The sequence below is a fragment of the Malania oleifera genome, chromosome 4, assembly GCF_029873635.1.
Source record: "Malania oleifera isolate guangnan ecotype guangnan chromosome 4, ASM2987363v1, whole genome shotgun sequence".
In the NCBI taxonomy this organism is placed as follows: Eukaryota; Viridiplantae; Streptophyta; class Magnoliopsida; order Santalales; family Ximeniaceae; genus Malania; species Malania oleifera.
The window spans coordinates 46,056,456-46,068,391 of record NC_080420.1 but is presented as its reverse complement, the minus strand read 5'-3'; the positions used below and the strand labels follow the sequence as shown (position 1 = coordinate 46,068,391).

Here is an 11,936-nt window from a genome sequence, read left to right as displayed (position 1 = left end):
TGGCGAGCTATATCGTGGGCATGAATTGCTCTGGCCTTTAAGGAACTGACACCAGCTGTCTGTGGTGCGGGCATGAATCACTTTGACCTATATGGGGTTAACCCTTTCAGAGCAGTTGTCCTTAAGCGATGATGACCTTGATTGTTGTTGTGCCTTAATGCTGCAGATTGACTATTTGACGTTGGTATATTTGGGATATATCGGCAATTTCTTCTAAATAAAATCAAAATTTTTCAAAGGCATATTGAGCTGACAATGCAATGATTTTGAAAATAAAAAAAATTTACAATTAATAGCTTTATCAATACAACAAGAATTAAGTCTAAGGCATATCAATAATATTAAATCCATAAAGGTCATAAAAATAGATGAATTTTTTTTAACCAAAAAATTAGAAAAAAAAAAATGAATTCTCATAATGCGTGATTATTCTCCTTTAGAAATCTAATTGTATACATTGAATTTATAAAATTTCTAAAAAATTTTAATATTAATGAATATAATGTCAACATAAATAATTAATTACACTTTTTAAGGTTTTATTGATATTTGACGTTGTTTTAAAAATAAACTCATTATAAATGTAGTTATGATTGTAGGCATGTGTTGATCATCTAAAATTATATAAGATGTAATAATCCACCATCATTTGCTATAGGTAAATTGGATTCCATCACATTTAGAGAAACTAAAATTCCTACTAAATCCTAAGTTTATGCTTAATTCACGAAATATATTTTCATATAAGTAGAATGAAATATAAAATATAAAATTTGTATAAGGGTGTAATAATATTATATATATATATATATATATATATATATATAATATAATGTCTACTCTTGCAAAAAAAATTTACATTATTCCATTCACATGGAATACGATATTTCTATGATAAAATTTAGAAATATTAGTTATTTTGTCTATGCTTTGTGTGGAAGACAATATATTTTTAATGTAAATTATAGAATAATTATATTACAACAATTATATGTATGACACAGTGGAAAGACATCAGCACGTAAGGAGCATCGGGGGTTTAATTTTAGGTAGATACACTCACGGAATCAGCGGTACCTGTGGATGGTGATTATTTACTCTGTGAGCCAGCGGGGACTGTGGATGGTGAGAGTTTACTATATGAGTCAGTGGGGACCATGGATGGTGAGTGTTCTATGTGAGCCAGCGGGGACCGTGGATAGTAATGAAGATGTGTCCCGAGGGTCGGGTTGGCCGAACGTCCAACTGATGCACAGAAGCCGTGTCCGCATTTCAGACTTTACCTGATCAGTTAAACCTAGGGGGAGGACGCTGGTACGTAGGTTTGATACCGCACCAGGGGGTCTGAAGGGTTTATTGGTGGTTGGAGTTCCTATGTAACCAAAAACAAAAAAACACACCCTTTGGGAGGTAAGGATAAACTAATTGTTAAGATTTGCCCTAGTTCGTAGCGAATAATTGGCTCTCTCAACTGGTGCTCCTACTCATCAGCAAAATGACCTTTTGTATAAGCAAAAGTTCCAAATTCCTTTCTTATGCATGCACAGCAAGATGATTTAAATTGAACCAAATAGTTTAAAGTGCAACAGATTAAACTTTTCAAATTTAATTACAATTATGCCAAAGGTGTTGGGCTTTTGTGGAACCTGGTTGTGTGTTGATCCGGATGATGATCCAACCTGAATTAATGGTGCGTGGTTTTTTTAATGAGAGATTTTAATCTTAAGGCTTAGTTCATGGAGTGAAGGCTTGGGCTGATACTCATGGGGGTGGGAAAAATTTTTTTGTCCGTTTTGTAGCCCATTGTGAATCCTGTGCGCAGGATATAAAACTATTGTTTTTCGGTGATTAGGGTTGGAGCCATCGCAGTAGTTTGAGAGAGAGAGAGAGAGACGCAGTTTTCTGAGAGAGATCCGCACTCTGTAATTTTCCCTAACAATAGTAAAATTCCTGCAACTCTGTGGACGTAAGCAAATTGCCAAATCACGTACGTACTATCTTGTGCGTGTGATTGGTTTTTCTTTGATGTGTATTTTCTCTATTTTGTTTCTCACAAGATTTGAGAATTTCGTGTTAATTCCCTACAAAAGGTTACTAGACAATTGATGCAATTTCTAAACAATTGGTGTAATTTACCCTTAAATTTGAATTTAAATAAATTTTAGAATAAATTCAATACAATTTTAAATCATAAATCAAAAATTCAAGTTTTGAATTTTACATTCCTAAATGAAGGGGTCAAAAATGTTTTAGACTCAAATATTGACATGAAGACGATTTAAAGGGAGGGGTTAGAAATTTTCCTTCATATAACTCCAAAAAAAAAAAAGAACAAAAGACCCCAACCAACCTTGAGATTTGGCAGAAAAATAAAGATTTCTCTTAAAGTTTTAAAAATCTCAACGATGTCTTTCAAGAATTGTAAGGACATTCTCTGAGATTTGTCAAAAAGATATAAACCTCATTTTTTTTTTTTAAAAAGTAAAAGTAAAATATTAAAAAATGTTCTCGCTTTTTATTAAACTGTACAAAAGATTAGTGTCTTTTACCATAAAAAGGAAACAAAATAATAATAATAATAATGAAACTAGTATGATATTGCACTTTGTAATTGGGGAGAGGGAAATTGGGTGAGAAGAATTAAGATGGAGTTTGACTTCATGGATGATGGGTGAGATGAGGGAGGATTCTGCTCTGCTCTGGGGGCGGGACAGTCACCAACCAAACCCCCTACACCTTGATTTTTACTCCAATTGTATTTTCTTTTCTTTTCTTTTCTTTTCTTTTTTGGCAGGCATGGAGAGGGAGCAGGTGGAACAAGTCTGAACGACTTCCACCTACAGCAATCAGCATTCACCAGTCAAGACATACCCCTCGCCCTCTCTCTCTCTCAAAACATCATATCATTTTCTTATCTATTGAATCATAATAGTTCAAAATATCCAATTGATTTATGAACAATATCAAAGTTTTAACAACGATCAAAATATTAGTAAACCATCATTTCGAATTCAACTAATTCGAAACATTTATTGTAAAAAATTTTAAATTATTTGCTGCGAAAAAATTAAAAAGCTGAAACATGTATTGACTTTTGTTCAAATAATAATAATTATATTAATAATCATGATGAAAATGATCAAATAAGTTAGTATTAATAATAGAAAGTAATAATTAAGAAAAATCCAAGTAAAAAACAATAAGAGATGACAAAAAAAGATGTTGAATTGTAGAATACAAATTATAAAATGATTAAAAATATTTAATAGAAATTAGAACTCAATCAAGAGTACCAAAAATATTTTAAGCAATTTGTATTAATAAAAAATCAATTAATAACCACAAAAACAATAAATAATCAATTAAAATATTGCTAAAAAATGTGAATATATGTGTTGTGGGGGTTCAAACTAAGTTTTTTCCCGGTTTAACATTCTTTTTTAAAAAAAAATATTAAATAATACCTCATTCTGGGAATCTGACGTAATCTCGTTACTCAAAGTAGCGAGATTTAAGATTTTATACGTGTTACGGTCTAGATAAACATATGCAAAAATGAAGCATTATTTAATATATATATTTTTTAAAAAGTTAAATCAGGAAAAAATTGGGTTCAAACTAGGATTGTCCCTTTATCATGACAAGACATATTTACTGTTTGATTTTAGGAAATCAAACAAAATGAAATTAATTAAAATTTAAATAAAATAAGAAATTATTTTGTCAAATTTTTTTTTAAATATTGAATATAATGAAATATTTTTAGGCAGAATTTATTTAGGGTTGGAAAAACGTTTTAGCAGGTCGGGTTTGAGCAAGTCGTAAATGGGTTTGTGTTCGAGTTGACCCGTTTGCTAACAACTGACTAACATATAAACCGAAATTCACCCGTTTGATAAACGGGTCACAAACGGGTACTCGTTAGCAACCCATTTAAAAATATAATTTATTTGTCTTTAATTTTTTTAAAAAATTTCATATAATGTGACATTTTTTTTAGATAAAAAAAAAAACAACACTCTTTAATTTTATTTGTTAATATCTTAACAAAAAAACATAAAATGTAGAAAATAATATAGCTCTTTAATCATTATTTTTTTTAATGTAATATATATAATTAAACGGGTCACTTGGCGGACACCAAACTCAAACTTGACTAATCTGTTTATTAAATGGGTCGGACTCAAGTTGACCTGTTTATAAACGGGTCAACTTCTATTAAAGCCGAACCCGATTTAAACAGATGGGTCACAAGTCACCTGTTGGCTTTTGATCCGTTTTGCCACCCCTAAATTTATTCTAATTTCTTTATTTTTTTATATTAATATAATTTTATTGATAAAGATATATAGAAAATTATCATCTACATACATGTATTAACGATATATATGTTTATCAATGACGTAAGAATTAGCGATAATATATGATGTAGATTATCCATAATCATAGATCATCCCGGATCAAAAATATATTAAATTCAGAATATCTAATAAGGAAATTTTAAATAGTTCCTTAAAATCACAAAAATATAATGGAAATCTAAAAGGTCTTCTATTTTAGAAAAAAAATTAAATATGCATTTACTTAAGCTAAGACACATCTATACGTGAATATTAAAACGACATCATTCAGCCGGATCTCTACAGTTTATTATTATTTAAAAAGAAAGAAAAAGAAAAGTCACGAGAATTTTAATCCATAAAAAAGGTTATCTGGTGATTCGGGAAATAAGACCGACACGTGTCGGGGGGAGTCGGATTGTCTGAACGTCAAAGAGGAGAGGTAAAAGGGCAAAACGTGGCGGCGGTGAGTTTGCCGTTAGAATCTCCATCCTTCCTCTTCTCTTTGGCTTTTCATCTTCCATCTCGTCTCTGTAACCGTACAAACTACTCATGCAATGAGAAGAAGAGACACGTCTGTGTTCAAACGCTATAAATGTTGTTTGCTTTGTGGCCTGTAAGCTTCTGAGTCTGACTACAACCCCTTCACACTTCATCTCTTGCTTCCTTCCAAATCTCTCCTTTTCCGTTCTAATCAACCTTAAGCTCTTCCCTTTTCTCCGCAGAAAGCTTGAGAGCAAAAAGGGGGAAACCTTTCTTAGCTTGGACATATTCGATTCCCTTCTTGTAAGTTCAATTTCTTCCTCATCCTTCTTTCCCTGTATCTGAATCTCTTCTTATGTTGGTGTTTCTCTGTTTAAGGCTTTGGATTGTTTGAACTCCTTGTTTTTGTTTCTCTCTATTTTCTCTTCTGGGTGCTCTCCTTTTCTTGTTTTCATTCATTTGGATTGTGTCTGGCATGTCTTTTGTTTTTTGGATTGTGCCTGCTGCGAGGTTTTGGATCAATTGAAGCCTCTGCTTTTGACTTCTAGATTTTTTTTTTGTTCTCTCTCTGTTTTCTCTTCTGGGTGCTCTCCGTTTCTTGTTTTTACTCATTTGGATTGTGTCTGGTATGTATTCTTTGGATTGTGCATGCAGTGAGGCTTTTGATTAATTGAAGTCTCTGTTTTTAACACCTGGGGTTTTTCTTTTTCTTTTTCTATTGTTTTCTCTTCTGGGGGCTCTGTTCATTTAAATTGTGTCCGAGTGATTTTCTTTGGATTAACTGAGGACTCTGATTTTTTTTTTTTCTTTTTTTGTTCTCTGTTTTCTCTTCTGCGTAGTCTCTGTTACTTGTTCTAATTCATTTGGATTCCTCTGGTTTTTTTTTTTTTTCATTGGATTGTGCCGGCAGTTCTTTGGAACTCTTTTTTATGTTCAATTAAAGCAAAGGCTCCTTTGTTTTTAGTGTGGTCCTTTTTCCCTCCTTGTCTCCTTGCCTTGAAAATTTTTTGGTACTCTTATATTGTGGTTTGTTGAGTATGGTCCCATAGGTGAAGCTTCAGTTTTGCTTTTGATTGGAATGAAGTCCCTTAATTGGTTTACCTATTCTATTCTTTTCATTCACTCTTACAATTCTTGGCTTTTCAACTGGGTTTGGTTTCTAAACGGATCCATGCAATCCAATTCAAGCCTATTTTCTCTTTTTCTAAAGCCCATCCCAGCGCTCACCTTTTTCTAGCCTGGTCTGAAAATTTGAAGGGAAAAAAATATAAAAGTATCCATTTTCTCATGGTAATCAAGAAAAAGTGAGAATAGTAAATCAATAAATAAAAAAATACACGTTATTCATTTTACATCCAAAAGGAGCCATAATAGAAGTCTGAATGACATTTATAATAGTCCATAGACATGCATTGTGAGGGTCCATTTTCAAATTTTTGTTTGGTCACCGACTCATTAGGTGTTCTGACTGAAAGGAGCCCTTCCAGATCTTCTTAATCTTGTTTGCTTTATTAATCCCAGCATTTCAATTCAATTCTTCAAATACATGTGTCTGTACTAAATGTTTTTGTTTCTGATTTATAGCAGCTCTGGTTCATTAGGAGAAGTTCTTGCTAAAGGGGGCTCTTGTAGCAATCTGCTTTCCTTCAAATATACAAAAACTTAAATTGCTGGCAGCTTTTTGAGGATGGGGGATCACTTTGTATTGCTGGTGGATCGGTTGCTTACTGAATCCACACTGGAAGCTGCAATCGAGAGCAGAAACCGATCAAAGCTCGCTGCACCCTCTGTGGTTAGCGACACAGTGGCAGGCGATTCATCGCATAAGAAGGATTTTAGAAACGGATTGTATCCGAGGAAGTTGGTGGAATGTAGGATATGCCAGGATGAGGATGAAGCTGCAAATATGGAGGCACCTTGCTCTTGCTGTGGCAGCTTGAAGGTCAGTTGAACTTTAATGTAAATACTGCTTTAATTAGAACCATCTCTACATTGTTTCGACATTTCAGTGTATTCTCAATTCTTTTAATAAATTTCTGTCTGCCCTTTTAAGTTCTTTATAATTTTTCTTGGCCCGTATAATCCGATTAAGCTAGATTAGTCCTCAGCGTCCTTCAATCTTCCTGGCTTTTTGCAGTATGCTCATCGAAGATGTGTTCAAAGGTGGTGTAATGAGAAGGGTGATACTCTCTGTGAAATTTGCCACCAGGTAGCTCATTTTTCTCTCTTTGAATTTTTAAAAAACATGGTTGTATTCCTATGAGAAGTTTGCTATAAGACTTATCATCACATTGTTAGTCCTGCAAATTGGAGATGAGCAGTTTTAATCTTAAGTTTTATTTGTGCTTGGATTGCAGCAATTTAAGCCAGGTTACACAGCACCTCCTCCAGTGTTCCAGTTTAGGGACATCTCAATGAACTTCAGGTATTCTTATTTGTTATCATTTTTTTTTTTTTTTATAAAATTTATATTTGGATTCTGGATTGCCATTGATGTGAAACATACATGACATTTTTTAACAATGTACCCTGCAATTGCTTATCAGGGGAAATTGGGAGATCTCTGCAAGGGAGTTGAATAATCCTCGCTTTATAGCAATGGTGTCAACCGATCGTAATTTCCTTGATCCTGACTATGATGAGTATGCAGCTTCCACAGCAAGAAGCATGGTGTGCTGTCGTTCTGTTGCACTAATCGTAATCTCTCTCTCTCTCTCTCTCTCTCTCTCTAAGAAAAACTTGTAAGTTAGATAGTACCTAAACCATATTTTCATATTCAACAAAGGCATCGACAAAAATTACCAAACTATATGAAAACTTAAGCTCAATGCAACGAAGCCTTATTGCTGTATGAAGCAATATCCTTAAGTACCTTATTGCCCTTTCTCACTGCCTTTGCCCACCTTTTATGCTTTGCACAAGTTTCCGTCATCCTTCTACTTTTGATTGAATCATTGTGGCTTCATTGGTCTGGGCCACACATGATGAAACTTTCTATGATGACTTTCCCCAAGTTCCATTTAGTTTTTATTCTTTCTGCCCTTGTATTTCCATTCATTCATGGTAACATTTTCAATGTTTGCTAACATGTTCCTCTTACAAAATTTTCCTTCATCCAAGCAAATAGTTCCTAAAGTTGGAATTTTTTCTCGATTAAGATTTGTAATGATAAATTGCTTAACAAAGAAGATTATCAGTAACTAGCGAGGAGGGTCTCACTTCAAGATGTGGTTGTGTTCATTGGTTCAATTGTTTGACAAAAGAAGGTGTAGCAAAAGATGTGTGAAAGCTCTTTTTTCTTGAAATCTAAATTTGAATTTGGATTGGAATTAAAAAAGTCCACCAGATGAACTGAAAATATAGTTGTGGAACTGAATGGCTCATTGTCAGCATTCTTACAATAGCACTCTTACCCATTATTATATTTTCTCCTCTGCAGTTCATGATGCTGCTGATTTTGCGTCACACGCTTCCCCTCATTATTACAGGAGTCGAGGAGTACTCTTTCCCACTGTTCATGGTAACAAAAAATACCTCACAACTTCACATTGTAATGATAACTATGGAACTATTCTTAAATGAAAACTCACCTAGAGTCCTTGCCAACAGGTATTGCTTTTGCGAACTGCTGGGATTGTTCTGCCAATCTACCTTATGGTGAAAGCAGCCAATGCTATCCAGCGACGACTACAGCAACGGGTAAGTCCACACGCAGCCACTATTCTATACTTTCATATTTCTAGCACCACAAATTTATCAAGTTGAATCAAATTATAGGGTGAACCTCATTAGCAAACTATCTTTTCTTCTGTTTGTTGGGTGAATCTTAGCGACTCCAAGATGCATCACCCACTTCATCAGATGAAGAGACTGAGCAACCATCCCGACAGCATCATGCTCATGTCGTTCACATTGGGTGAAATCGGAATCACTTGCAATATTCCAAAGTACAACAGCACCTCTTCCAACTGCACGCGGACGGCAAGATTGTCGCCCGGCAAAAATTAAAACATGTATGCTGTGACTATGACCAACAAGCTAGGCAACACCTCCCTTTGACATATATTCTGTTAGTTTCCACTTATGAAGTAGGTTCTCAAGTGTGTTTTGCACTCTTCAGAAAAAGAATGTACAGATTGAAATTGTTTCCACTGTATATATGAACAATTATCACTGCAGCAAAACAAAGCAAGAGATCAAAGATGGAGGAATTATATCATTGTGCAATTGCTGTTCTATTGAAAATATTCAAATGATCATTTACCAAAGTATTAAGTGGAACACGAGCGAAAGCGTCGACAATGGTTTGTTTCATTATATTGCATATTTAGGTACCAATTAAATCATTACTCGCGCGAGAAAGAACCATTCTGTTCTATCTTAAGCTTTGCTCGTGTCAAACTTCAAAGCAATAAAACCATTCCTTCCATAGTTTGCTCTGTGACAAGGGAAAATTTGTAGTAGCAATTTGCCTGCCTGCAGTTAATAGAAGGGACCGTGGCAAGCTGAAACCAAACAAAGAAGAATTTCTTAAATCCTATTGGCCAGAGCATGGGCAATTGTCAACGCAACCCTTGGGCCCACCAGAACTAAGAGTTGTTTTGAAATGCTTTTTGTTTCTATCATTGAGAAAAAAATGATTTGGGGATACCTTTTTAAGAGTTGGTCAAAATAAGTCACCATCCGCATAGAAATACTAAAATAGACTACCACTTCTATCATATTTTAATTGAGTAGTTGAGTAGTAGGAACTTATGTAATTTACCACAAGTGATTATTTAACTCAGCTCAATGATACGAACCTTAATAAACCACCATAGCACATAACATGGTTTTGAATCATATAAATTTTATTTAATTAGAAAAAAGATAAAAGACACTTATTTTTCCTCAAGTTTAGTAAAAAGATAAAAATCTTTCTTAAAATTTTAAAAATATCACAGATTTTTTTTGAAATTTTAAAAGTGTCACATACCTTCCTGTAAAATACAAAGGGAAGTTTATGTCTTTTTGACAAACTTTGGGGAGACACTTAGAATTTTTGAAATTTTCAGGGAGGTTCTTAGAATTTTTGAAATCTCATATGAGTCATTGTCTTTTTGTCAAATCTTAGGGGAGTTCAGTGTCTTTTGCCCTTAGAATAATCTTCCTATGGTTAATTTTTAGCAAAAATAAGAAAATAAAATAAAATAAGTATAATTTGAATTAATTCTTGAACAAGCATGCTAAAATAAGTTTAGGATTTGGGAATTAAGCTACAAATTGAGAAAGTAAATGAACTTCAAGGAGAAATTTTCTAATACACCTCAAGTTGTTCTTTAGGTCTACTATTTGTCAATTTAAATAGTTTTTTAAATGTTTAAAATTAAATTAACTTATCAAATCATGTCATAAACTGTTAAAATTTCGAGAAAAGATAATTTTTCTCTATTGATTCTCATATATTACAAAGATTACAAGGGTATATATATACATGAGAGAATTGAAAAAATGGAAAGTTTATATTTTTCTAAGATAGAAAGTATATAGTTTTCTAATACTCCCCCTCAAGTTGGAGCATGAAGATCCGTAATATCCAACTTGCATGATAAGTTTTGGAAATGTTCACAATCCAAAGATTTGGTGAAGATATCGCAAGCTGACTGTGGGAGGAATATGCTTAGTGAAGAAGAGGCCACTTCGTAACTTTTCATGAACAATATGACAATTGATTTCTATATGTTTTGTACGTTCGTGGAAAACTGGATTCTGAGCAATATGAAGAGTCGCTTGGTTGTCACAATATAATAGCATAGGTTGGGAATGCGGTACTCCAAGATCATTTAAAAGAGTTTTGAGCCATGTAAGTTTACAAGTAGTGGAAGCAAGTGCCCGGTACTCAACTTCAACGGAGGAACGAGACACTGTAGTTTGTTTCTTAGTGCGCCAAGAAATCGGACTAGTGTCCAACTGAATGAAAAAACCAATGGTGAGACAGAGAGTGAGGGGACAACTAGCCCAATTTTTGAATGAGAATAGGCTGAGACTTGAAGAGTGTTGGCAGTAGGAAAAAATAAGCCTTGTCTTGGAGAAGTCTTAAGGTATCAAAGAACACGTACAACAACATCATAATGTGGTCGTCTAGGCTGGTGCATAAATTGACTGAAAATGTTGACTGGAAATACAATGTCGGGACGAGTGATGGTGAGATATATCAAACGTCCAATGAGTCACCGAAACGAGTTTGGATCAGAGAGAAGATCACCATCAGTATTATTGAGCTTAGGATTTTGTTCCATGGGAAAGTGGGTAGGACGAGCACCAAAATGACCGCTATTAGTAAGGATGTCAAGAGCATATTTTCGTTGATTAAGAAATATGCCAGTGGAAGAGTGAGCAACTTCGAGGCCAAGGAAATATTTCAATTTGCCAAGATCCTTTAGTTTGAATTTCTAAGCAAACATGACTTTGAAAGTGCTAATATCGAAGAGATCATTACCTGCCATAAGAATGTCATCAACATAAATAAGTATAAGAGTAAAAGTTTGACCCCGAGAACGGGTGAAAAGAGAATGATTGGCCTGAGATTGGATGAAACCCGCAGCAAGTAAAACAGAAGATAATTTAGAGAACCAATTGCGAGAGGCTTGCTTAAGACCATAAAGGGATTTCTGAAGACGACAAACACTAGTCTCCCCCTGTTTGCAATAACCCAGTGGAGGGAGCATATAAACCTCCTCATCGAGGTCACCATGGAGAAAAGTGTTGTTGATGTCCAATTGAAAGAGATGCCAATTCCGAGTTGCAGCCACTGCAAGAACACACCTAATAGTAACAAGTTTAGCAACAGGAGCAAAAGTCTCATGATAATCCAAACCTTCTGCCTAAGTGCAGCCCTTGGCCACCAATCGAGCTTTGTCTCGCTTTATGGATCCATCACCTGAAATTTTGTTTTGAACTCCCATTTACAGCCAATTGGTTTTTTTCCAGGTGGAAGGTGTTGAAGAACTTATGTATTATTGGTTTCTAAAGCTTGGATTTCATAAGCCATGGCATCACACCAATGTGGATGCAGCATAACCTGAGAATATGAGGTGGGTTCAGGATGTTGGGACATGATAGAAAGAAAAGTCA

At 34.4% G+C, this 11,936-nt stretch overlaps 1 protein-coding gene across 2 annotated transcripts; it reads left to right on the top strand.

Moving 5' to 3' along the window:
- The first annotated feature begins 4,814 nt into the window (after positions 1 to 4,814).
- Positions 4,815 to 9,091, top strand: LOC131153188 (uncharacterized). Of its 2 annotated transcripts, none has more exons than XM_058105324.1 (8): positions 4,815 to 5,126; positions 6,408 to 6,765; positions 6,961 to 7,032; positions 7,181 to 7,248; positions 7,370 to 7,520; positions 8,263 to 8,343; positions 8,433 to 8,522; positions 8,654 to 9,091. In XM_058105324.1, exons 2-8 carry the CDS (start codon positions 6,511 to 6,513, stop codon positions 8,741 to 8,743), a joined length of 807 nt encoding a protein of 268 aa, XP_057961307.1. In that variant the 5' UTR covers positions 4,815 to 5,126; positions 6,408 to 6,510; the 3' UTR covers positions 8,744 to 9,091. The 2 variants fall into 2 exon arrangements, with proteins under 2 accessions (XP_057961307.1, XP_057961308.1); XM_058105325.1 differs by lacking the exon at positions 4,815 to 5,126 and adding an exon at positions 5,195 to 5,449.
- The last annotated feature ends 2,845 nt before the right edge of the window (positions 9,092 to 11,936 follow it).

Excerpts from the sequence above, each read along its gene's own strand:
- LOC131153188 (XM_058105324.1), top strand. The coding sequence starts at position 6,511 with ATGGGGGATCACTTTGTATTGCTGGTGGATCGGTTGCTTACTGAATCC. Across the intron at positions 7,249-7,369 it reads GACATCTCAATGAACTTCAG|GGGAAATTGGGAGATCTCTG; the intron begins GTATTCTTATTT and ends ATTGCTTATCAG. Across the intron at positions 7,521-8,262 it reads GTCGTTCTGTTGCACTAATC|TTCATGATGCTGCTGATTTT; the intron begins GTAATCTCTCTC and ends TCTCCTCTGCAG.